General features: G+C 42.2%; 1 protein-coding gene across 2 annotated transcripts; it reads right to left on the bottom strand.

Annotated features, from left to right (window-relative positions):
* Positions 1–453: 453 nt before the first annotated feature.
* Positions 454–25,793, bottom strand: nkd2b (NKD inhibitor of WNT signaling pathway 2b). 2 transcript variants are annotated; one of them, XM_037785955.1, is made up of 10 exons: positions 25,521–25,793; positions 25,372–25,398; positions 25,191–25,282; positions 5,145–5,205; positions 4,170–4,297; positions 2,791–2,886; positions 2,511–2,652; positions 2,026–2,083; positions 1,799–1,926; positions 454–1,631 (listed from the first exon to the last, which is right to left on the bottom strand). In XM_037785955.1, exons 1-10 carry the CDS (start codon positions 25,543–25,545, stop codon positions 1,027–1,029), a joined length of 1,362 nt encoding a protein of 453 aa, XP_037641883.1. In that variant the 5' UTR covers positions 25,546–25,793; the 3' UTR covers positions 454–1,026. The 2 variants fall into 2 exon arrangements, with proteins under 2 accessions (XP_037641883.1, XP_037641884.1); XM_037785956.1 differs by having other exon boundaries at positions 1,799–1,923.
* Between the last annotated feature and the right edge of the window lie 1,871 nt (positions 25,794–27,664).

Raw genomic sequence — 27,664 nt, 5'->3', positions numbered from 1 at the left:
TTAATCAATTATCTGAAAAACATCAGCCATGATTCCAAATTGTTCCCATTAATTTAAAATGACCAGAAATGACCTGTTTCATATCTACTCTAAAACCAAAGTTATGTTTTATTTATAATAATATTATCATTTAATGTTAAATCTAAAAAAATAAAATACAAAAAAATCATACTGAGTTGTTTTGTGATGTTTTTCTATTTCTATCCACAGCAGACACCATAATCAAGTATATTATAAGCAGAAATAATCAAACTGTCACCGCAATAATATAAATGAACTATATAACGTTTATTAAAATATATAAAAGACAAAATACATATATGCATAATTATATCCACGATGAAATATGCATATACAGTATAATAATTATACAGTAAAATGTGTTTACATATATAGATTTTTTATACATATAGCAAGATATTTTTGCATTAAAACTGGCAGTGGTGATTTCATACTCCCCCCCCACCCACCCCAACAGGAAACCCCTCAGTCCACATCAGGCTTCCCAGAGGAACAAGCCTCTGTGAAAAGCTCGAGAGCAGCAGCACCTTTACACCTGAGATCCGTGTTTTGGAAAGGTCTCACACAGAACAACACACCTACTCTGACATATAGCTTCCAGGGACTTCAACCAAACAGCATCAGGAGGGAAAGGATGACGCATCAAAAGTCCTCTGATCTGTTCCTTTCTGGCTTCTGTACCCTTTACTGAACACGGGTAACGATCGCAGCAGTCCCAGCAGAAAATCTACAAAAACTTCAAAACTGTGCCACACATCTTTTGTTATTACACAATAACTTCAGAAAAACATCCTTCCGGTCCAATATCATCAGCCATCACACTACAAGATTCCCCCAGACAGTACATCTAATCTCAGGATATATCTGTATAGCTTGCGAGAGGAGAGTAAAAAGATCCTGCACAGAGCGTGAGACGCTCCCGTGGGATGACGTTTAGTCCTTCAGACTGGTGTGGTTGGTTGTGGTTGGTCCTGTACAGTTTCAGTCACTGCACCCTGAACGCGGTCATGTCTGATGGTAATGGTGGTAGTGGTGGTGGTGGTGGTGTTCGTGGTGATGGTGGTGCTCGTGACGCTGGACCACAGGAACCACAAACCCGGGGCTCCCAGGTTGACCGGACGCCTGCTCTCTCTCCAGTACAGAGGGCTGCTGCTGGGGGTGGGACTGAGGGGACAGCGGAGTTTTGGATGGGGAATTGGCCTCCCGGGCTTTCGCCCTAAGGCGTTTGCTGTGGCTGTATTGCAAAGGGTGCTGGTGGTGGCCGGAGGATGGGGCTTGGTGCGGCAAGTGGTACACATCCTGACCCCCGTGTCCTGCTGCATTGCCACTGTGCAGCATGCTCTGCGGAGGCGGGTGGTGGCCGTGACATTTAGTGGATTTGCCACCTCCGCTTCCTCCGTTATTCCCTCCGCCTCCCTTGTAGGTTCCTTTGGGAGATTTGACGAACTGCGTGCCCTTGCTTCGAGACTCCGTAGGGTTGTAGCTATCGCTGATGACCTGTGAGCGGCGCTGGTGAATAACTTGGGTTTCTGGTTCCTGGGAGCGTGAGCGGCTCTGGCTCTGGGAGCTGCGAACATGAGCCTCCTGGGGAGGGTAGGGAGGGGTGGTTCCTGAAGGAGAGACAAGAGACACAAGGTCAGTGCTTTCTACAAAATATGATTTATGACACTGTACTTTAAACTGCTGTTTCCCCTCAGCTTCCACATAGTCGACTTTCAACCTGTCATTGTCATATAATAATGAGAATTTGAGCCTACAACAACAAGCAGGCTGTTACCTTCAAATCTGGAGGTGTAGTTTTCTATACCAGCCAGGTCCAGGTAGTGATTCCTCCTCTCTGTGTTCTCATCCACACAGTAATGCTGACCGTCGGTGGCTGGGGCCTCATTGCTCTGCCCTTTGCTGCTAAAAATGAGTAAAACCCTCATGATTAGAGGACTGTCTATTGTCTATACAATGAATAATTACATCACACACCGTCCAGCCTCGAAGCAAAGTACTGACCTAACGTAGGAGGACAACCGCTTGTCAGCTGTACGCCCCTCTTCTTGGTGACAGCGATCTGAAGAGGTCAAATATAAGAAGTCAAGACCAGGGAAAAGTGTTCAGCGACATTCATACTTACAGACTTAAACTCTAGGAGGCTGTTTATTTTGTTTTTACATTCAATCTACTTGCACCATTATGGTTAGCTACTTTTGCTGTTTTCTACAACTCATGTCTTCAGAGGAAATATCCCTTTGCGTGCAAAAAAGTTATGGCATTCATAATTTAAAAGACATATCCAGAAATATTGTTAGACTATGAACCAGGTAGTGTGAAGAGGAAACATCTGAAAATTCACAGAAGAAAAAAAGTACTGGCTACACTGGTTGATTGACTCTGTGCTCTGTAAAAACATCACAGCATGTACAATCTACAAATATGCAGGAAATGCTGAGTTGGCTCACAGCATGTCGGGATAATAAATCATGTTTGTTGTCATTTACCTGTTCCTGTTTCTCTTCTGTGGCACCTGGGCTCTGGAGTGACGGTCAGTTTGACACGCAGAGTCTTGCTCTTATTATGGCAGGAGTGATTCACAGAGGCATCCACCACATCATAGATGGTGTGCATCAGACTGGACATGTCCTATAGTGACAGATATAACACTGTTAGAACAGCTTGTAGTCCCACCTTTGATCAAAAAACACAGACTATCAATATTAAGAAGACATGGCACATTAAGGAACACAGATAGAAAAGGCATGGAAGCGAACAAACACGCACATCTTTTGTAACTTTCCCGCTGTTGTCAAAGTCATAAAGCGTGAAGATCCACTCCTGACGATTGTCATCCTCCACGGAAACGTCACATTCCAAGTCCTGTGGATTATAAACATGATCACATTTAATACACATAAACAGCTGGAAGGTTTCCATCTACATCTTTCTGTAAATAATGAGCAAAGCATTAGTACGTCTACACTATGTCAAAGACAGCGTTTATGACAACAGGGGGCGGCAAAGTACGTCCAATTTAATCGCCACAGCTGCTGTCTTCAGTGTGATTCATAAACATTTTTCAAGTCTCATTTCGCATGAGAATTTACTGTTAACAAGACCGATTCATGACACTGATCACAATCAAATCTTACATGCATCAGCAAGTACTTTATCAGCAAGTACATTTAAAAACTAACTTCCCGTGCAAAAAAAAGGACTGAAGCCAACTGAAATTCTGGTTTTCAACATGTAAACAGATCACTTCTCTGTTGTCTTTGTGTGGGGGACCAAAAGAAATAAGTCTGCGTGGTTGGCCCTAGCACTATGACCTTGTCTTTGTACTTTCTTCCAGGAAAAATGAACACAACCACTATTCTCAGTTACAACTTTTTGGCAGTAACTTTGATTCCGATGTATCTAGTAACATGGCCATAATTGGAAAAATAAACATCTGGAATATAGGCCCTGCAGCAGGCATGGTGGAGAGCTGACACTGTGTGAAAGGCGGTGTGCATTTACAAGGGAGGAGACCCCTGGGAGAGAAGCAGCCCTTTATGGTTCTATAATATCTCCTCAGCTCACATAACCAGGAGTGATCACCAAAGGGCAGATCTGAGCCGTTCTTTAAAACATGCAAGTCTAAACATTACAATCTATTTATTCTATTTATTGGTCCCTAAATTCAATCAGGATATGGTCTGGAGCAGTGTCAACATACAGACAGATGTGCTGTGCATGGGATGAAGGCATACAGCTGTGGCTAGGATAGAGGTTACCCACCATGTGTTTATTTTCTAATCTAAATCATTTTCACTCGCTGGAACACAAAACAATTTCAACACTCAGCTCTCTTGACCTTTTTCTGACCCAGGCCCTCAGACCACCACAGGGCTAACACAGATTTAGACAACCACTCAACTCTTAATAATAATTAGCAGCAGTTTAGAGTCCCAATCCACCTGAGCTGTTTGTTTTTGGAATAACTTTGCTAACATTTGCTGAACGCACCTTCTAGCAGAACAGGCCTCAGTCAGAACCCTGGACCTTTTTTTTTGCTACAAGATGAGTCCCTGTGCCACCCGTTTGTTGCATATTCATGTTATAAACGTGTGACTTAACTAAACCACATTACAGCATTGCAATGTTGCCATAAAACTGCTTACATCCAGACTGATGCGTTTCTTCCCGGGAGCTTTGGTCGAATCTCTCAGTATCTCCCGCGCTCCGTCCTCTGAGTGTAGGTACCGCAGGTAGCTTTCACAGCCCTCGGCCTTCTCTGGAGGAAGAACCACTGTCAACACAGGATAACATATTTAAGTTAGACACATAAAAACACGCAGAAATAGGGCAACATTTTGTATGGTTCAGTAGAGGGCTGGGCAATATATCATTATTATATCGATATTGTGATATGAGGCTAGATATCATCTTAGATTTTGGATATCGTAATATGGCATTGTCTTTTCCTGGTTTTAAAGAATGCATTACAGTAAAGTGATGTAATTTTCTGAACTTACTAAACTGTTCTACACATCCACATTAATGATGAGTATTCATCAAAACTATCATTGTGTAAATATTTTTTGAAAAGCACAAATGGTCAACCCTACAATATCGTCGGAATATCGATATCAAGGTATTATCAAGGTCAAAAATATTGTGATATTGGAGTTTTTCCATATGGCCCAGCCCTAGTAGCTATACTTCCAAAGTAAATCTCAAACCCTCACAAGATCATTTCACTTTATTACATGTTGATTTTTGCCTGTGATTAGAAATGAGGTATTGAAGCACAACAACCCATTCATTCCAATGAAAACTGCTCACCAAACGCACACATCCCATTTTGTACGTTTGTGCCAATAACGTGCATTACTGTTGTTGTCTGGCTCCACAAAAATTAAATCAAAATATCTTGATAATGGACTTTTGCAAATTAGAAATAAATAAATAACACAGTGATATCATACAGATCTGTATACGTCAGCTGTGGGATTGTTTTATTAAAAGGAACCATACATACTAGTTGCACATACATGCTGGTTTATCATGCAACGTTAGAGCTGTTTTCTGCAGCATAAAACATTCAAGCATTGTTTCTGCATATCAGTGAAGAGATGACATCCTTCTCAACCTACCCTCTAGGGGACAGTGTTGATCTGTGAATTGTCTTTGCTTCAGTTCACCATTTGGAAACCCCTGGGACAAGGAAAGAAATGAGGAGAGAGAGAGAGAGAGAGAGAGAGAGAGGGAGGAGGAGGGGGTCAGAGATGTAAGTGAATCTACAGTTCAGACCACAGACACAGAGAAAACAAACAGTTCCAGCTAAAGCATTTCCTACTCAGATGAGAGCAGAGGGCTGGAGGCTCCAGCGCGGCCAAACACTTTGAACATCTGCACGCTTATTGTGTTTCACTGTCTGGGACACGGCGAGTGCGGCCAAAACCAAGCTTTCAAGATTCCTCCAAGCCCTTCAAACGGACCCCTCGCATCCATCAAAAAACCCATAATGCACTTCATCGTCTCAGCTCTCTCTCTCTTAGCCAACCTGTTTATTCTCATCCGGCTTGACATGGAAACCCGGCGAGGAGAGTTTGATGGAAGAAGTTTAGGGGAAAGTTTTGTTGTGTTTCTCATTGAAAACTTGACTCAGAGAAGTTTGGTTTATGTTAGACAAACCTCACAATGAGCTCCCAGCAACATGTGTATTTATTTTGAATGGAGAATAATTGCCAGATGGAAATTTCCATGCAGATAGGATGGGACTGATTAAATACACATAGCCATAAAACAAAAGCAGCACAAAAGGGGTGGAATGGAAAAAAAAGCTCTACTGTCATATGTGCATAATCTATATCCTGCATAAAACAGAACCACAGTGTATTCACAACCATCCCAAACATATGCTAATGCAGAGGCACACTGAGGCAAAGGCAACAGCGTCTTTTTCATGCGCGCGCACACACGCGGCCATTCTTTAATTACAACTGGATTGTGGAAACAATGAAAATTAAGTGCAGCACAGCCCCTAAACCACAAGTATTTAAACAACAAATGATTCATCTTATTTACGTCATCCCGGTCCTCTAAACTGCTCCACACACACTTTGAAATAAAATCCCACCAGATTGAATCAAGGGGGCCCAGTGAAACGAGACAAATAAAAAACAGATAGATGCTAGAAAACAAAAGAACTCCATGTACCTTCAACAGAGCCGAGGCTCAAGCGAGAGTCGGAACATCTGCATACGTTTAGGTGAACGAGCCCCCCCTTTTCCCTTCCCCTTCCCCTCTTTCTCAGAGTAATGACAGCGCCAGGGCCTGTGGTTCTATTTAACAATCTCAGAGCCCGTGATTATTCCTCACTTCAGAGGATGATACCTCCAGCCTGTAATCTGGCCCTGACCTTCACTGCTGAGGGGGGGGAGCTGCTTGAGTCTCGGGGTCAAGGCTCGGACACCCCTGCAAATTGGCCGCCGGAGACATTGAGAGAAAACAGTGAAAAGACAGGGAGTCGAGCCTTTGGGGAGAGGAGGAGAGGGAAACAGGAGAGAGGCAGGAAATAAGCGGGAGGAATAAAGGAAAGAGGGCACAAAGGGGAAAAGGAGGGAAGGAAAGATAAGAGGAACAAAGATGGGAGAGGAGAGAAGCAGATAAGAGCAGAAGCAGAGGAGGATGTGGTTTGTTAAAGGGGAGATATGGCCTATCTATTGCTTACTCCAGTCCCCATGAGCTCAGTGGGAGAGGTGGAGGTGGATTTTTACAGACTCTGGAAGGCTTCTGGGAAAGGTGGAGACAACTGGTACCGCTTCCCTGGGCCCCAAACAAGCTGCAGTCTTTAATCACCAAATGTACACGCTAGAAACCAGACGAGTGCATCCCTACACAAAAAACACCCAGTTTCCATCATTTGTGGTTTCTGCAGCCAAGTTGTTGTTTCCTTTCTACGCTGGATGCTTTTATCTCCTCTCTTTGTAGCGCGGTCCCCTAATGAAGGGCAGTATGTAAGGAAGAGGGAGTTCACACAGACGCACTGTTCTGCAGCTCAGAGGAACATCAAAGACAACCATTGATTCTCCTCATCCTCTTCCCGTGAGGGTGCAGAGCAAGGTATGAGCACCTCTAAATGAAAGACAGGATTCAGCGTTAAATATAATGAAACAAATCAATCAACCGACTGCCAAATGTGAAGCTTGTCTCTAATTAGAATTGTGATATCAGGAGACGTCTTGCTGCGTGCACGAGGAGGGGACCAGCAGGGCTTGTGTTGAACACATGGCACCCCCTCACCACCACCTCCACCACCTCCATGCTCATTACATCCATCGGGGGAGCTAATGAGAGAGCAGGCTGGGTCTGACCGCAGTCTGCAGTTTAACGTCTAAACACATGGCATCTCCATCCACATCGCCCACGGTGTCGGGCTCAAATCTGCCCACCACATGTGTAATTAACTGCTTTCTGGCATCTAGCCGCTCTCATTCTTTCACTATCAGATCACAAACGGCTCTGTAGGCGACGCAAATGTGTTAGCATTTTGGAGCAAAGTGTTCCCTGTTTTCCACCAGTGGCGTACACCTGAAGCATCTACACGGTGTGTGATATTAGGTATGGCGGGGGGGGGGAGACAGATGGAAAACCGCATGTGTGGGACGGACGAAGAATGACAAGAAGATGATACGGTATTAGATCTCCGTTGTCTTAAAAAAAAAGTGCATTGAAAATATGCACTGACAGTGTTCCATGTAAACAGGTTCTGTCTCCCAGACGCCTTGACATAAGAGACAGACAGAGAGGCGTGTGATGTTTGTTCCTGTTTAATGCAGCAGTTCTGCCAAGCTTCCCTAAAGCCTCAGCCTACTGCCAGACTTTTATGTGGGATAGGGTAACCAGGGGAAGCTTTCATAGCTCCCTACCAGGTGACATCAGACATCCCCCAGGAGTCTCTCTCTCTCTCTCTCTGCCTGCCTACCACCCATCCTCCCGCTGGAAAACACTGCACATCTTTGTTCTCACATCCCCCCTCTTCCAGCTCACCCCCTAAATATAAGTACACACACTTCTTTTAGTCCATTCTTCAAACCATATGATGCACAACTGATTTTGAAAATCACAACTTCAAAAACAGAGGGGGCTAACACGAAGATTGTTTACACAGTTCCTCTGGCCTCGGGGTATGAAATATGGCAACTTGATCAGATGTCTGGATGCGTATCCAAGCACAAACATATGCTGGAGAAAATACAAACACAGGATACTGCCTGGATGCTTCCTCGCAGAATTTAAATCTATGTGGTTTTCGGAAATACTTCAGATAGTTTACTCTTTTCTATAAAAGTGTAATTAGTTTAAAAACAACTTTTACACTACAGTGGGTGCTACAACTGTATATTTAATTCTGTGTTTGTATCTGTGCAGTTCCTTGTCCAAACCAGACCAACAATCTCAGTTATTTCCTTAATTTGATGCCAGAGAGCGTCTTGGGAGACAAATACTTGGCGGCTAACAGGATGTACACAGTTTCTAGAAATACAAAGTCACCTGGAACTGACACTTATGAGGGCGCCACAGGAAGGCCTTGATGACCACCAGCCGACCAGCATTCCCGCTTCCACTCGCCATTAATTGGGGATGATTGTGGGGTTCCCCAGTAATGAAGATGAGGATTGAGTAGAATCAATATAAAGAAAGGAACACCAATTCGTAAACAAACTGCATACTCGTCACCGCAGAATGAAACTGGAGAGGGAGTGGGGCCATTGAGAAATAAAAGCCCTCCATTCCAGTAGAAACCAACCTGGCCTTGACTCAAAACCAGATGTGAGCGGTTACACTGAGGAGAGGCAGAGTAAAAGAGAGGGGTGGAGAGAGAGAGAGAGAGAGAGAGAGGGGGAAGGGGCTGAAAATATGGCGAGTTGCACAACTTCTATCTCTTCTCTTGCGAGATAGTAAAAGAACAATATGTCGGTGTCTTAACGGCTGAACAGAGAGCCCCCTTCTCACTGTGGTTCATCAGGCGTCAGCTTTCAGTCCAAGTCAGGATAATTATGGTGCTCAGAGTCAACAGAGCACATTGGCCTCAGCTAGTATTGAGTAGCAAAATTAACAGCTCTGCATGTACTGCTGGGTTTGAGTTAGCCTGCCTAATAAGGTTGATCACAACATAAACACAAGCTGAAAGCATGTTTTTATGATTCAGTTTCGGTGTTATCATGAGTGAGCCAAGGACCCTTGATAAGGGTTTGGAGCAGCCTCAACTTTACCTTTTTAATCCTTGCCAGTACTGGACAGCTAAAATGTGCCTTTGTCAACTAATTATCTATGTATGTACCCTGACATGACTATCCTTCTATGAATGGAAATGAGATCAGAGCAGAATGCCATCCAGTCATCTGGACTGAACCCATGTGGCCAAGATGGCCCAGATATGGCCCTCTCAGGGTAGCGGGACTCTCTCTGAGGTCAAACAGGAGGCAAAACCTCTCCCTTGGCAGGACATGAATCACCGGGGCGAAGCCTCTTCGGTCCTAGTATAACAACAGCTGTGGGGGGAGATGAGCATGCTTGCCTGTCTATGTAAGAGCAGCACGTAAACCACTGAAAGTCACCCTTCAATCAGGGGAGACTATCTCCTAAACTCTGCACGCCCCTCCTTACCCTCTCACTGATCTTTCGCTCACTTTGATTATGACCTGCTGGATGGCATAAACAAAGATTAGCATCACTGGCTGACCACCCTGCATCTGTCACCGGTGCTGTAATCAGCTTGCCTTCATTAAAGTGGGCTTTGATAGGAGTCTGATGTAATGGAGTGCCCCCCTCTCAGCTGTCACACAGGCAGCTACTGTAGGGACTTGCAAAACCATGTGCTTCATACCAGTGACTGGAATCACACTCATGAATCTGGGTTAGGCAAATGTATTGAATTATACAAGCAGCAGATCATAATACTATTTGAGCAGTTACTGGAAAGAGAAAAACACAAAGTGGCTGTCGTGGTTCACTATATTACGAAACACAAAAATCTGAAGTTTAAAATGTGGTGCCACACACATTACGACTGCACCACAGAGAGCATGTTGCTTTAATTCTGAGGTAACAGGGCTTGGTGGTGTAACGCAATAGTCTCTGCGTGGACTTATATATGACCAATGCCATGTGTTATATGCACTCAAACATTTAACGATCTGCTCGTACAAAAGTTCAGTGAAACGGGTTGTTTTAACAGTCCGAAGTTTATACTTTATTTTGTTCTGGGATTTTAAAAGGTAAAAATTCGAGACTTGAATGTTTTTGCTTAAAAGTTTCAAGTCAGACTTACAGTGGTCAAGTCCATGTCTCAAGTCCAGAGCTGCAACTAACGATTATTTTCATTGTCGATTAATCTATTGACTATTTTCTTGATGAATCGATTAGTTGTTTGGTCTTTAAAATGTCAAAAAATGGTGAAAAATGTCTATGTTTGTGTTTCCCAAAGCCCAAGATGACGTCCTCAAATGTCTTGTTTGTTTTGTTTCAGTTTATGGTCATAGAGGAGTAAAGACACCATAAAATATTCACAGAGAATTTTGACTTTTGTTTTCTTAAAAAATTGCTCAAACCGATTAAACGATTATCAAAATAGTTGGCAATTCATTTAATATTTGAAACTAATTGATTAATCGATTAATTGTTGCAGTTCTACTCAAGTCTACATGTCTTATGATGAAGCATACTAGTTATGTATAAAGAATTAAAACTATTTTAACACACTATTTTAAATTATCGTAAATAAAGTGGCACTAACGATTATATATTCATTATTAAATCTATCAATGTTTTTTTCAATCGATCTATTAAACGCCTATAAAATCAGGAAATCCATAAAAATGACCAAGTGATGTGTTTAAATATCTTTTTCTTTCTAACCAACAGTCCAAAACACAGCAAATGTTTTGGCGAATATGCTAAATAAATCATTTCATTGTTATTTTATAATTCCAACCCACTTATTTATCAAATTATTAATCATTTCAGCTTTAAAATGAAGTATAGACTGCAGCACCAGATGTAAAAAAAAAAAAAAAAAAAAAAGACAGGGCGCAGAAACCAGTCAGGACATTTTCAACACACACACACACACACACATGCACCCTGACAAACAAGAAAGAAGTGAGTGCGCAGGAGGACGGCATATCAAAGCCAGTGTGGGACAGGCGGTTTGACTCAAACAGGATGTTCCTCTGTTTCTGGCCTCCATGTGAAATTCTGTAAGCTCCCGCGCAGGCCCCTGGCTCTTAAGCCCGGCCAATGGGGAGCGCGCCCAGGCCGATAAAGCTGAGGGGATTTGTTCCACATTCCTCAGGCCCTTTAAACAACACAGCGGATCGGAGAACGCCAGGTTGTTGGGTGAGGTGCATGCAACGCCAATCCCATTACTGCAACTCCACCTCTCACATCTACTGTAGGCACTCTCCACATGTGTCCAGCTGAGCAACGTTTGAAACCGATCAGCTGCAATGACCTCATGTAGCCAGCGGTTTCGTATAGATCTTCAAACTGTCAGTTACAGTCAACAAGGCTTTGTTAGCACCTTGTCTACTTCTGCTGGGTGAAAACCATTTCAACACAATCACTCTCACCTTTAGAGGGCTCTTTTTGTGTAGTCGGTGTCAGGTTTCCAGCTGTCTGTCTAGAATTGAGATGTCAGTTATAATGGCTCTCACCTGTGAGATAACCACCAACACCACTGTTTTCACTGCTCGTTTTGTTAAGCTACAAGGGATTTGAGTCGCAGCTTTGAAAACCAGGCCCGGCAGTTCATAGGGGCGAGGCTCTGTGGTTGGAGGCTGGTGGAACTACAGGCGTTACAGTGCTCCTGTGGGTGACTGAGAAATGTAAACAAACCATGTTGGGGAAGGACAGCTGCGCGCCAGCGTGGAAGAGCAGCAACACTGGCCAAGCTGTACATGGAGAGTTGTTCCCAACCTTTTATGTCTGATGTACCACTTCAGCCCTATCAAATGAGCTCAAGTAGCTCTTCATCAACACCACCCGTCATCATCCAAATATTTTCTTATGAATGGATTATAAACGGGATGTTAAGTCGATTTTGTTACCATTTTTTCTTCATAAAATTGACAATAACATCCAAGTCCCCACATCTACTCTAATTCATTTTTTTATAAGTTCAGTTATACTTGTTTAACAAATGTATTTTATCAAATAAATACTTATTTTGAAAAGCATTCATGATTTTTGTAAATTGAATATATTACTCTGTTGTTAAAATGGCATTACATTTGGTGAAGACGGCATTCTGACTTGTTTAGGACTTGAAACTCAAAGTTTAGGACTTGGGATTGCCTGTCTTGACTTGAGACTTGAGTGCAAAGACTTGGAACTTATTTGTGACTTGCAAAACAATGACTTGGTCCCACCTCTGATGAGTAGGTTGCTTTGGTAAAGTTTGCATTTGTACTGCTAGTGGCAGGGCTTTGACAGTTCAACTATTTATCCATTACGTAAAACTGTTTATCCAGACAGTTAGCAAACTATCTCAACTGTGTATCCATTAGTTTTAGCAAAATATTTTAGTTTATTCATACATTTAGCAAACAATCGACACTATGTCTAAGTTAATTTCTTTATTTATTTTGTCCAGATGGGCAGCTTAAATATTAAATATACTGAAGATCAGAGCCACACCCATTTATAATCCTAGTTGGCTGTTTGTTTTCCTCCTTAAAGGGACTGTTTGTAAGAATCAGAAATTGCTTGTTAACTGCGACACCTGTAGCCGTTAAGTCAACGAAAGTCAGTATCCTGTTGCTCGCGCTCGCGCTTGCTCTACATAGACATGAACGAGCATCGCTCAAAACAGTGAGGCGACACACATCAGCTAAAACCACAATATCACTCTATATTTCAGCTGCTTGGCAGTAATGTCCAGACGAAGGTCTCTCCATAAATCACTGCTGATCCTAGTGTTAGCTTTTCCTGCTTGAGCCTCCAGACCGCGGCCGGAGGGAACAGAGGAGACATCGGAGTTTTGGTCGGAGACGGTAACGTTTCTCGCTGCGGAGCCCCGTCACTTCACAAGACACGGGAAACCTCTGTTAGTCTGGAGGAGCTGCAGCATTTATTTCTGCACAAACGTCCACTGTGCATTCACTAGATATTCTCAGAGCTAAACTAACTCTTCTGCAGTGTGGAGTTTGCGCGCATGCACGTGAGCGTGGAGCGAAAGAGCGAGAACGTGGTGTGTGAGTGAAGACAAGCAGGCAGAGGAGCAGAGTACAGCAGAGACTTCGGTCCTGGAGACCAAAGCTATGGTCTCCTCCGCGTCTTCCGACCGCAGCCAACACTGTTTGGCTGCAATCTGCTTTCCATGTAACCCTTAGAAATACGCTCTGGGGTACAAGTACCCCTGGTTGGGAATCACTCGAGTACATACTTGAATGATGATGTCTATCTCATCCACAATGACTTTTTGGCTGCTCACTTAAATCTGAGGCGCTCCTGATGTTCAGGGCTTGAGGGCTGGTGGATGAGCTGCTTGCTGGTTTCCTGAACATGTCCTCCAGCAGGATGAGAACAAGTTCAGGGTCAAGACCACAGCTCTACCGTCCACTAGTTACTGCTCCCTATGGGTGACTAACACAGAGAAGTACCGATCCATATGACTGACCACGATAAGAGGAGCTTTTGCAGCCGTGACCAATCAGCTGGTAATGTAGCATGAACTCTCCACACATCCATCTGTGAGGCATACTGGGCAAACAGAGACGGGCGGCTGTTGTACTGTACTATTACTGCATTCAGCCCTCAGGGAGAGTTAGGCTCGCCGGTCACAGACTGCCAAAATACAGACTTCAGTGCAGTAGGATGCAACAAATAACCAAGGTAGACAGGCACAGCCCCTAATAAGTCATCTGCTATAGCCCAACTATTCTCAATGACACTTGCCAAACCTCAAGTCCCAGGAGACGCCGCTTGTTTGCATAATTGGTACTGTTCCTTCTTACTATGAAATATTTAAGGCTTTGGGTGAAAAATGTCTCGGCTTTGCAGACGGCTGCACAGTTTTTTTACACTAAATATCTTGAGTCTGACATATAAAGAAAAAAAGAGCTGCTGCATATTCAAAGTTCCTCTTTTATCTCCCGTCTCTCTCTCTCTCTCTCTGTGTTGTTGTGTAACTCTCTCTGACTGTCTCCTCCAGCCGGTCGGGGTTGCCAGTCTCAAAGACCACGAGAATTCTTGACACTGCAAGAACAGGCTTAAGTCCAAGCTGTGAAGTTCCTCACAGTCCTGGAACTGGACAGGGGGTCATCCCGGGGTTAACACCAAGTGTTTTCCTGAGGATTCCTAAAAATACACGCCTGCTGGGCGCAGGAAGCAGAGGAGACTCCACGATATTCAGACGATGTGATGAAGGAAGCCTGGACATGTAAAATGGACCGTTGCCAAAGGGCCACTGGCTGTAATGCATATGAGACGCAACTTCCCATGAAAAAGGGGACAAAGTTGAAAGCTGAAGATGAACAGATGAGAAAAAAAAATAAAGTAGCACATGGGCCAATTACTGATGCGCCAAAATCATGCAAAAAACTCATTCATATTTCTGTTGAATTATTCTCAAAGAAAATTACTGGTCGAAAAAATAAAAAGGATATGAGAGGGTATGATGAATTACTTTTGAAAACGTAGCTACAAGACAAGAATTTTAAAGCCTCGTGGTGCAAACCATGAATTATAATTTTTTTTTTTATTTGTGACACATCACAGAAATACGCCAAGTGGAGATTTTGAGGCCGCAGTCGGCGAGACTGCAACATCTGTGCTTCTTCCTTTTTGGACTGCCATGTGTGCACTTTAGTGACCTGACAGACTAGCTGTGTGCGTCTGAAACACTGTTCCCCAGTGTGAAATTCTGGAACGTAATTCATCCATGGCACAAGCAGAGATCAAAAGGCTATGGTGCAGAGGGCAGCTCAGCAGAGCGCACAGAGAGCTGCTGCTTTCACAGCCATAATTACTGGAAACCGGGGCCGTGAGGCAATATGAAAGAGCACTTAAACACGAGCTGAGTTAGCTTAGCTCCACTGCTTGTATATTCTTATCTAATCTCAGGTATAAAGCTACAAGTCGGATGGAGTCTTGCTCTCTATCACGCAGCATGTCTGGAGGCAGTCCACTTGAAAGCACTAAGTGTGACACTTGATGTTAGATAAAAGTTCTTGAAAGACGACTTATGCTTCAAAAAGCCGACGGGGCTGATGTGCAATAACACCTTAAAAGCTACGAGATAATCAGGTGCTGCCAGGATAGAGAAGCTGAGCACATGACACTGGGGGTAAAAGTTCAGATATTCTGATACACTGGCATTCTTTACGTGATAGGATCAGTCAGCCCCTATCAACGCCAAGAAGTGGGTGCTGGTTATTGAGAAAGACCTTGCAGAACTTTCCTGTATTCATTTATAGGCAAATCTACTTCCTGTTTCTACCACAAAAGCAGGTTTTCTATGAGCTAAAGGTGTTTTTTTTCTTAGTTTCAACACATTTTGTAAGCTTTTTTGTAAAGCCACATGCTACAAAATTCTCTTCGCAGCAATATCATGAAATAGAATCCAGATTTAGAAGAGTGCGTTTTTTCAGTGAAGGACCTCCTACAAGCAGATGGTGTCTCTGAAAGGCTCTCAGTGAGGGGGGCAGACAGGCATCTCAAGGAGAACTGCTGTTTATTTGAAATGAGCCTTTAGGTAAACAAGTTACATGGCACACACAGGGCCAGGTCAGCCGTTTGAAGTGGACACAGCTCAGGAAAGAAATGGGTGGGGGAAGAAAAGAAGGCTGCCTTCAGAGGAAATGAGAACAGTGGCCTCTTTCAGCGCCGTTTCATCCTCTCCCTCCCTTTTTGTCACATATAGAAAAAGCACAAAAGGTGTTTCGGTATATAAATACAACAGCGCAGAATGTGAGAGCCGCTGATTTTCTCCTGAATCAAATCATTCTGCAGTTTCCCGAATTAAATTCCCCTGAAAAATTACCACCCGTGACAAAAATAAACCACTTCCTTTTAATGGAGACCCATTGAGGGTTTTGATGACGGGAACAGGTTTGTGTAACAAAAGCAAATTTTTCAGCCATTCCCCATCGGGGAGGAATGTGATGTGCAGAAGGGAAGGCCAGGCCTGTGCTGTCTGCAGAGCCTGGATCCAAAGCTTTGAAGCTGCTGGTGTGTTTCAACAGCTAACCACTTTCAGATGGGACTGTGGCGTTTTATGAGCTGAGTAATAGCGATACCTACACATGTGCAGGCTCGGGGTCCCAGAGAGGGGGAGGCTGAGCTCTGAGCAGAGAGAAAGATGCCTAACTCCTCGGGGGGGCTGGGTTTGGGTGTGTTTGATAAATCTTGTGCTGTGGCATTCTGTATATGAAATTGGGAGACAGGAAGATGGATGTTGTGTAAAGTGTGTTCATCTACGAACAAAGTTCTGCTATAAATTCCACATTTTTTTTCAAGGTCCTTGAACATCAAATGTCTCCCGGTATGAAATAAACACTCAAAATCATGGCAATGCTCCTAAATCTCACGAGGGACACCTGGAGTGTCTACTATAAGCATAACACCCTTCCTGAATCCTTGATCTATAAAGAACCGCACAGCATCACAACAATGAGCAACAATGCCAGCAGCTCCGAGTGCCCTCCGCTGGGCTTTTTTTTTTTTTTTTTTTTAAAGCATACAGGAAGCCAGGGTTTGTGGTGTGTGGTGTCTCACTCTCCAGTCTCAAACCTAGCAGGGCGTCAGGTTCAGGAATGTGGAGCAAGAATGAGGTTTCGAAGCATTCAGGGGTGACTCTGAAAGCTTTTTGTACAAGAACAACACAGAAGGTGAATGCATATCCACCAAAAAGGCCAAAAAGAGATGCACGGGGCATCACAACATGATGAGGAGCTCAAAAACACACCTAAATTTTACATACATTTTAGAGATTATATTCCATCTGGCAGTCCTTGTTACGTTCTTTCATTATGTGTTTGTTAATTTCTCACGCGGACAAACAAAAGTAGAGGTATTCATGCCGAAGATTTATGTTCTAAGTCATACATATCTATTAGTGTATTGTGTGGTGCGCTGCTATTTAGTCCCCCCTCTGCTTGTATTGTGGAATACAGTATATGTCAGGTCAGCATCTGACCTTTGTGGAGACAATCTCAAGTTTCCACTGTCTGAATTTCATAGGATAACAAACTTGTGTCCAAAAGAGGAATCCCCTGTCCTCTTTAAACAAACAAGCAGTCTCCCTTTCAATCTGCAAATATTTAAAGCGTCAAAATATTGAACAAACATAGATCTGCAACGCCTCTGATTATGTTTATTGATGTCCTCCCTGAGCTCCGCACATGCCCTACGCTCACTGAAGATGCAGTTTAAACAATGTAATCAATTAACAACGGCTATAATGACAGCATACAATAACACCACCAACAACCATAACTGAAAAAATATGATATTCCCCTGGCTGCTCTGAGGCTTGCGAAATGAAGTCCACTTGGAAAAGAGCTAAAGCTTTCTAAGGGGGAACAGGGGTTTATGTGGAAACATACCTTACACACTAAAATGTAATAACCTTTGAGTCTCCCGGTGTTTTACTTGGCTGGGAGAAGCACAAGATCAAACACAGACTTGGATCCAGCAGCCTTTGCCAAAAATGTCAGCGCTAAGCACTGGGCTCCAGCTTCAGGTATTTTCTTTCCCCTGGCAGCGACCGATCGAGAGCAAAGACACAGAGCAGTGTTAACCCTAGGCGGGGCTGCCCCAAACAGCCACCAGCACTCTAACCATGGAGGGGAAGTGAGGTCTCCCTGCTGTCATCGCTGACCACGCACGTCTAGGTCATGTAGTGCCACTGAAAATTCGCTCCATTCAGGAAGTTGAGATATTCACGTACAATCGCATGCACGATGCATTCCCGCAATCCGGTCCTGTAAAGCCGCACTGATCTCTCTGAAGTACTCAATCAGATATCTCATAAATATCATGAAAAGCAGTGACAAGAAGTGACTTCAAAGCGGCGCTGATGGGACCGAGATAGCTCCAAAGGCGACAGAGCTTCATTCCATATGTCTGCAGATAACAGCTCCAATAATGAAGGAAGCAACTGTCATTTCTCTTGTCTAAATATATACTACTCTAGACTTTGAGCTGTAGGAGAACATTTTAATGATTCTTTATGCCATCATATATGTGCCATCAATATGTTGATGAAATGCGGTTGTGTTATATCTATTTTGATATAGCTATTTTTATGATAACATTGGCAAAAATATAGGCATTAAGTAAGTATGCTACGTTACATGCTTATATTATTGACTGATACCACGCTCATACAGTAAATATGAAGCTACAGCCAGGAGATGGTTAGCTTACTGTACCTGTTGTTTCAGGTACTGGTGAGACATGAAATTCAATCCAGGAAGTCCAATTTACCATTCCAGGTGTATCACCTACATGTACGGAATTTGGTAGGCACATGTATTTTATATAGACTTAAAAAAGGCTCTTGAGGCCATGCTCTAAACCCAACAGGAAATCAGCCAATTTTCCAATTTTGTGTGAAGTTTTCGTGTATTTTTGGCCATTTCCAGGCTTTGTAATTCAACTAACTCCTACAGATTTTACCCGATCGACATCAAATTTGGTCAGTACAATCTAAAGACCTTTATGATAAGATGTTATTAAAAGTTTGTACTTTCATGAAACGGCGTTGCAGCGGCGTGGCGGACAATTTACATGATTCACCGTTAAACAACAAGCTGTTGTAACTCGACTTTACTCCGTCTGTAATCTGCCCCAAACTTAACCTACTTCATAGCAGTCCAGACGTGAGGACATCTACATGACAATACTGACTCACAGTCATAGCGCCACTAGCCTACTGGCAACAGGAAATCAGCGTTATGTGACAAACATCATCCAATTTACATTAAATTTACATTGTGTGGTCAACACTTGAGATGGTGCAACATAATGCATGTTTAGTGTGTATTCTCTAACGCCACATAGTGGACACACGAAGTGGTGCAAAATTTGCAATACACCATCTCCAGCGCCACGCACTCCACACAGGAGATAACATCTAACTCATGTGCGCAGCGTTCGATGGTCATGGAAGTGCACGGCTGCGTCAACCGGCGTCCTGCTAGTACCCCCGACGCATGGGAAGGTGCAAGGGCGTTCATTGCTGCTTGTAACTTTAATTTGATTATTGTAATTAAAAATGTATTTAGTAAAATGCACCACTACTGCACAATTTAAACCAAAATATTAATGTACTTACTAAGGTAAGATGACTCCAGGATTAACCTCATCTTGGGCCATGTGTAAAAAATTAGTTTGGACGCAAAAATCAAATGGGTGGGAGGGTTAATAGGGACCCACGGCTCATTTTTTCCCAGATGCTCCCAGGTAGAATCCGGCCCTGGTTTGTGCTGAAGGATTGTGAAGAAACGTGATGACTCTTTGATTCCTCCTGATGGCCAGAGAGAGGGCTCACTCCCCTCATGAGTGCAGGTCACAGGGGAATTAGGGTGAAAGTGAGCAAACTGCTTCAAAGTACTTCAGACCGTATAAATATCCCTAGAAAAATAAACATTTAATCTGCCTGCAGTGTTTCTAATGTCTTTCTCCATTAGGCACAGGCCACACAAACCACTCTTTGCCTCTCACTCAGTCATTCACTCAAAACACACACAGACAGAAAGTGAGAGAGAGAGAGAGAGAGAGAGACTCGACCTCTGACTCACAGGCGAAGCCATGTGGTGATACGCACTTAAACACTCCAACACGAAAGAATGGCTAAAACAAGCATCTCGCACTTGTGACGAGTGTCGGAGCCAACCAGGTGATGATTTTTACGCTGACAGAGAGGTGAGTGTTTGTTCTGGACAAATGGCAACCAACGTAGAAAAAAGAGGCCCAAGAGAGCGGTGTGATTAGGTAAGGTGAGATCAAAGGTCAGCTCCAGCCCCCCCAAAACAATGCAGTGGACGAGGCGGATGAGGCTCTCCATTACTCCCCTTCCCCCACTACCTTTAAAACCCCTCAAATATCTCCCCCATGAAAAAAAAGCCACCCTTAAACCTCCCCACTCCTCCTCCTCCTCCCTCCTCTTTTCCTCTTCCCCGCCACCCTCTCCCTTCCACCCCCTTCCCACCACAGCCCCTCTCCCTGCTCCAGGATTTTGCTGTACAAACCAGGAACAGATGTCTGCCGGGGCCGTGCTGAAAGACCCCGCTGTTCTGGATGCCAGCCACATGCTTTTCATTCAGAGATGAAGGCTCACAGCTCGCCTTCTTGTGAAGCCAATTTCCCCCAAAAAAAGAAGGGGTGGAAAAAAACAAACTCTCCAAATGCCTTCAAGTCCCTTCAAAAGCAGTACATATATGAGCACACCTTTTTGTCTCCTCTCCACCATGTACTGCTCCGTGGTAGTGCCTGCATGGCGCATCAGGGACAGGCTTTTTTTTCCTTTTGGTCGTTTGTGTTCGTAAGAGAGAGGCGGAAGAGAAAAGGCATGAGATGTTGCTGACAAGAACAACATTCTTCAACTCAAAGACGATTGCATCCAGTGCACACAACTCAAAACTAAAAAAAGAGCTGACCTCAGTTTTAAACTTAATGTCATTCGGGGCCACAGCCTTAAGATTACACAGATATCCCGGCCTCACATCCAAATCAAATACTACTCACTCAAAATGAACGTGGCGACTAGAAGATATACCCAAATGCCCGGCGGCAAAATTGTCCAAACATAACATCCATTTTGAGCGGGATCGCCAAATGAGGATTTTTATATAAGGGGAAAGTCTTATTCACAGATTCCAAATGAATGTTAAAAAAAACATTAGCTTACAATTAGTCGAGTGAGCTGCTTTGGGAACTCTGCTCTTAAACCAAATTTATTATTGAGGGGTGAGTGCTATGTAACTCTCAGCAAGTCAAAATAAATTTGCGTCTTGGAGCTTTTGGCACATCCATTCCATCCAACTGAATCCCTAACCGAGCCTTTTTAACTTCAAGTGTGATATTATTAACCTTTCAAAGTGGAATAATAAAAGGTCTTTGTTGTGGAATTTAAAATGTTGACACACTCCCTCTTCACGGGCCAAGTCTGTGGGAAGTTTTGAGACAAAAGATGGTGCTGAAAGGCTGAATTAGCCTGTCATTATTTGGGCATCCAAGCATGTCTGTTTGAAGCACTGTGGTTGTGTGTGTGAGGGTCTGGACTGTTGATGTGTTGATGTTTCCAGAGGTGAAACACAGTGAACCTTCACAGAGCTCTTCCACTAATGAACGCAGGTTTGGATGAGTACAGAGTTAGGTGTTTTTTTTTCGCATATTACATATTCAATAACTACAGACTAGGCTTGTTTCTTTTGGAAGGTGTGGTGGGCGATTATACCTGTTACTGCCACTTTGATCTCACCTGTAATATTCCTCCGTTACACCAGGTGCTCGAACAGGTAATAAGACTTATCTTGCACCTGCAAAGAGGTGTCAAAACCTTGATGACTGTAGCCAGGATGAGGCAAGTCATCCTGCTGAATCACGCTCTCTTTGTCCACTAATACCACTCTTTTAGGAGCCTATAGTGTTTCATAGTGAGGGCAACCTGCCAGCTGCAATCTTGAATCATGGTTTGCAGCAATATCAATATTTAAACAAAGTCTTTGCATCCTTTGATCTTTTGTTATTTCTTGCTAAAGCGCGGCAAAGCATTCACAATTTTGTTGAAAAGAAATGACTGAGGAGATTCACAGGTTTACGCAAACTGATGTTGTTAGGCACGGGCTACGTTAGCGCTTGTTTTTTTATTTTTCTTCTCCCTGGTTGTACTCCATCCCTCAGCCCATCCCCCAGGACAGGGCAGGGGGATAGAGGGGTGAGGGTTCGGAGGCTCCACTGATATCAGAGCCCTTTTATAACTCCCAGCTCTGCGCTTTGAAGTCGCAGCCAGACAGCTCAGGAATCCTACTCCCCCATTTGACAATGAGGAGGGGGATGGTCAGAGCTAAACTGTGCGTTTGGCCAATCGCCTCCTGTACAAAATCATAAGCAATTTGAATGGTCCCTGCTGCTCATCATCCAGCATTAAGTGGTGAAACTACTATCTGGTGAGAGCTGTATGGTCAAACACTCAGGGGGAAGAAAATGTGGCTGAAATCCATCTAAAATCCCCTTCAAAAAATGACATAATTATTGCTATTATCTATCTGGCTTGGACTTGTTTAATCATGGTCTAAAGCCAGACATCTAACAACTCATAATCCAATAATTATCTGGAAATGTGACAATGTAATCCGATCCTGGTATAAGAATTAATTAACTGCGTGTGGGATCAAAAGAGGAAATGGAGTAACCGTCTTACAGCAGAGATAAATTCTAGTCAGTGTGAGATGGGAAACTATACAGCATGAGAAACATCCCCGGGGACATCATTTATCTTTACATTATAGGCTCATCTCTAACAGCAGGAATAGAGCTGTCTCTGTATACGAGCAGGCAGTCACACATTATGCCTCTGTGATACGTATCGTCATAGTATCAATTTCATTCATGATAGTGGAGTAATTTGGCTGCAACTAACCAAGATTTTCATTATCGGTTGATCTGCAAATTATTTCACATTAATCAATCATCGTTTGTTCTTTAAAATGTCGGAAAATAGTGGAAAATGCCCATTACAATTTCCCAAAGTCCAGTGACGTCTTCAAATAGCTTGTTTTGTCAAACCAACAGTCCAAAACCCAAAGATATGTCACATTAGGCAAGGAAAAGCATCAAATCCTCACAATTGAGAAGCTGAAGTACAGAATGTTTGCCATTTTTGCTTGAAAAATGACTTGAATGATGTATCAATTTATTAGCAAAGTAGGACTGCAACTAATGATTACTTTCATTGTCGATTAATCGATCAGTTGTTTGGTTTATAAAATGTCAGAAAATGGTTAAAAATGGCGTTCAGTGTTTCCCAAAGCCTAAGGTGACGTCATCAAATGTCTTGTTTTGTCCACAACTCAAAGATATTCAGTTTACGGTCACAAAGGAGTAAAGAAACCAGAAAATATTCACATTTAAGAAGCTGGAATCAGAGAATTTTGACTCAAACCGATAAATCAATTATCAGAAAAGTGGGCAATTAATTCAATATTTGACAACTAATCAATTGATCATTGCAGCTCTGAGTATTTGTCGATTAGTTTTCTGTCAGTGTTCTATTCAATTAATCGACTAATTGTTTCAGCTCTAATTTGCATCATGCTTTGAGTTTTGTTCCACTCAGCACATCATCACTGCTTAAAACTTTGATAAAAAAAGTGGTTACTTCATTTAAAAGTAACATGTTACACTTACATTTGTTCCTACTGTATAATACATGTACTTGTGATGTCTCACATCTTTAAAGCAATAAAAAAGAATCTCTCTAGGAGAATATATATAGCCTGAATGACATGGCAAAAGAGCGTTACAGGAGAAAATGGAAATGCAAGTAAAGTTTTATGTCACTTTCTAGAGCTGTCAGCGACCAAAGAGATTCTTAGTCGACGTAAGATTTTGTCGACTAATCAATTAGTTGATTTAATTGACAGATCTGTGAAACATCTGTGAGTTTCTCCACAAAGAATCACACAAAATCACCACTTTAAATCTTGTGTTTAGCAGAGATGTGCTCATAAGTTTCTTTGAACTAACTCATTCAGCATGAAAAAAGCATAAAAAATGACTAATTGACTAAAGAAATCTAAGACCAAAACAACCGATCAGTCGACTATTTGATTAAGAGTGGGATAGACCTATTATTTTCAGCCTAAAAAAAAAGCATTACTGTCTATTTACTTAGCAATATTTCACCATATCAGGACCAGTATACATACAGTAAGCCGTAACAGATGTGACTGCGTTTTGGTTTGTCCACCTCTCAACCAATCCTAAATTAGTCTCAGAGAAAGCAGGAGAAGTAATAGGCTGGTTAGCTAAATGCTGTAAATGTTATCCAGTTCTGGTCTTTGAACGAGCCTCTAATGTAACCAACTAATGACACGAAATAAATCAGAGGCCTGACTTTGATAGAAGTGAGGGTGGGACCCACCTACTAATAAGTGCCAAGCTTATGCCTTTGGTGGTTTTCCTTGAGGGGAGTGTGAACTCAGCCTCCTCTGAAGCAGAGTAAAGTTCTCATTTAATTTGCCATGAGTGGGCGGTTTATAGCCCTGATATAATCCATAACTCTTCCACTATTACAGCCACCCACCTCACAGATTGTCAGTACCTCTGTGTGAACTCCTGGCAGTTTTCTGTCTGAGGGCTCGGGACTCTTGTACCCCTCAAAAAAAAAGAAAACGACACACTAATTGAAGTGATGTCATGTAAAGCCACAGAGGGCTGCCCACTGGGAGCCGCACTAGAATGGGAGGCATTGAGGAAAAAAGACACAGCCCTGAGTCATGATGCCAGCAGCCACAAGAGCAAACCTTATATCCCTCAGTCTGAGAAACGACTACCTTTCCACCCAGTCTGTGTGTGTGCTGCTTTGCCAAGCCGCTTCACACACATGGCTCATGGCTGTCATAACCCCATCCAGTGATGCTGGCAGGGGAATAACCGCTGCAGTGTTGGTGCCGGAGCCAGACATGACAGAAAGAACAACAACCTACAACTCTGCAAAGACATCGGCGTGTCTTCACACATGAATACAGTTTGCTTTCCCCCTCAAGTCAAGAAAGTCCTCAGCTCATCTTTCAAGAAGAGTGAATGTAACAGCTTCAACCAGACAAACTTTGAAGTGTTTGACAGGCCCATCCCATCAGCACACACACACACACACGCACACACACCTGGCACACCTTTTTTTCCCCCATAATGAATTTTGTTCAAGCAAAACATGAATATTGCACATGCATCATTTACAAGAGGGAATGCAATGATTATTTCTAAGACTATTTAGACAGAACAGGATTAAAGAATGACAGCTTTTTTGGATTTGTATTGGATGCTTCTTGTTTTACTCTTGGAAATGCTCTGTATAGTCAGTATTAAAACTTGTTTCCACACAGTCTTACTAGTCATTAATAGCCTTACACTCTTTTAATTTAATTTCAATTAGAAAAAAAGAGTAAATAAATGCCTGATACCTGCATGTTCTTCAGCTTGTGGTCTGTCGTGCTGTACCTCTCACATTCCTCCATCCCTCTCCGGAGGAAGGCATTCACAACAAAACTGTCTCCTGAGACATGGAGGAAAAATACACCTATTAGCATTATAATTATCATAATTTATAAAACATTATGCAAAATAATGTTTGTTTATCCTCACCTTCAGGGTTTTCTCTGCGTTTGCACGCTTCAGATCATCAGAAACAAGGCAGCAAAAACACACAATTGTTAGTTTATTCTAAGAGTATAATAAAAACATATTTAAACATTTTGTTATATACAGTGATGAAAAACTTCAACATTTCTTACCATGTTTTGACTGAAGTTTCCCCATCCTTAAGTCCCCTCTTCCCTGGGATCAATAAAGGTATACTCCTGGTAACAGTCACTGCTTCAACATGGTCACATTGTGTTTGTTCTGCAACAAGAAAAGTCCAACTTCATCCAGAGGCAGGTGACTGAGCCGCCGGTTCATTGAAGCATCATCAGCTGTCTGTGAGCAGGAACAGAGATCAGTGTGTGGAGACGAGACTCTGTCTGTCTGCAGGCTTCAGCTCAGTGCGACTGAATGTGGAAGCGCTTTGAACACAGCAGAGATCACAGCAGAGTGTCAAGACACACAGAGCAGGTAATGCACATCCGGTTAGTGCTTTTTACAAAATAAAATATGAGCATTGATGAAAAATGTGTGCAGCCAGTGTATATCAAGTAATAAAGAAAATATAGGGAGAAATGTGTCAAATATTTATATAGGGATAGAAAAACCATGTGGTTCCAAATGAAATAGCTTGACACAAATAGTCAACAAATAAATATACTTAACCATAATTAAAGATTTCCACCTTTCAGCAATCATTTTGTGCTGATTAATCTGGGACAATTCATTGTTTCTAATAATATATTAATTAGTCTTTATCCAAAACTTAATCTTTAATGTGTGTGTGTTTTGCCAAATCAAAATCTGTGCGAAGATCATTGTCCAACCTTTGACAGCCTCCTTTCAAGCAGCTCACAACAAGAGTATGCTCAGACTTGCCAACAGCATCTCTTCTGATCCCTTTCATGTTTTAAATAGGGAATATTAACTTCTGCCCTCCAAGAGGCGATTCAAAGTCCCTACATTTAACTGCATCAGGCTAAAGAACGCTTTTGTCAATCAGTCCATCTTGTTGGTAAATAATAATTAATGTGCTGCTAAAGAGATGTAAATCCAGAGGACAGATGGTAATTTTTGTAATGGGTTATGTATGAATAATTGTGATGTGTTTTGTTTTTTGTCTGATGGGTCTTACTTGTCTGTCTGTTTATTGTAACAGTATGTCTATTGGATGTGTACTTTTTCTCAAACTGAGCTGCCTATGGATGCAAAATGAATTTCAGTGCAAACTGACAAAGTTGTATCGTATCGTATCGTATCGTATCGTATATCTGGGAAATGTGTTTTGAGTTTGTTAAAAATTGTGACATTGAAGAGGCACTAGAAGTGTGAAGTTGGAGTAAAAATTACTAATCTATTGAGAGGAATGTGTGCTGTGCTTTGTTTTATGTTTGTGACCATATTTTTTATTTTATTTATTTATATATATAGGTATATAATTATTATTTTATACACAACCATATGTTCAATTTGGGGGGGGGGGTGGTTCTGTGTTGTATGTACAATTTGTTAAATGTATAAAATCAATAAATATATGTTTAAAAAAATAGTCTTTAAACGTTGTCTAAAATTATAACAAATACCTATCAGTATTGCAGATAAGCGCAAGTTAAGCCTTAATATCACATTTCAGAGGGGGAAAGACTGGAGTGGACTCATTGATTTGCAGCCTTTAATAGTGCACATGTTTTTTTCTGTTAAATTATAGTACAAATATGATTAAATATGATGAATTAAAGATTGCAAATCAGATTGCTCCAGCATTTGTTCCCTCTAAAGTTTGTTGTCCTTAATCTGAGAGGTGCCTCATTCAGCTGCACATTACTGGAAGATGCGTGGAAAACTTTGTCTGAAAACAGTAATATAAATAAATAAATAAATACATAAATAAACAAACAAGCAAATCCTCACATTTGATAAGCTATAATCAGCATGCTGGTTAGCTATTAAATGTTCATTTGATTTGTAATCAATACATTTTGTGTTGACCAACTAATTGTTTAATTTCTTTATAGACAGTATGTATTTCACTTTAACTAAATGAAGTGGAACATTTGAGTAGACTATGTTAATCATCATTTGTCCCTGTACACCAAATTGTGTTTTTAATTTCTAGTTTTACCAAATGTACTATTATTTTGAAAAGCACCTTAATTGATTTCCGGTTTTGTTGAGCTTGACGCACTGTTTGGCAGCTCGTGTGTCGTTGAATGTGAAACCGCGTCCTCTGTTGGTGTGATTTGCTCCATTCATGGGTTTCAAAGTAGATTTGTATTTATTTTGTTCATTAATTTCA

The sequence above is a fragment of the Sebastes umbrosus genome, chromosome 11 (genome assembly GCF_015220745.1).
Source record: "Sebastes umbrosus isolate fSebUmb1 chromosome 11, fSebUmb1.pri, whole genome shotgun sequence".
Classification (NCBI taxonomy): domain Eukaryota; kingdom Metazoa; phylum Chordata; class Actinopteri; order Perciformes; family Sebastidae; genus Sebastes; species Sebastes umbrosus.
Note: the sequence above shows the minus strand (reverse complement) of the source record. Positions and strands in the feature narration are given on the sequence as shown.

Excerpts from the sequence above, each read along its gene's own strand:
- nkd2b (XM_037785955.1), bottom strand. The coding sequence starts at position 25,545 with ATGGGGAAACTTCAGTCAAAACATG. Across the intron at positions 1,927-2,025 it reads CGGTTGTCCTCCTACGTTAG|CAGCAAAGGGCAGAGCAATG; the intron begins GTCAGTACTTTG and ends ACTCATTTTTAG. Across the intron at positions 1,632-1,798 it reads CTACACCTCCAGATTTGAAG|GAACCACCCCTCCCTACCCT; the intron begins GTAACAGCCTGC and ends TCTCTCCTTCAG.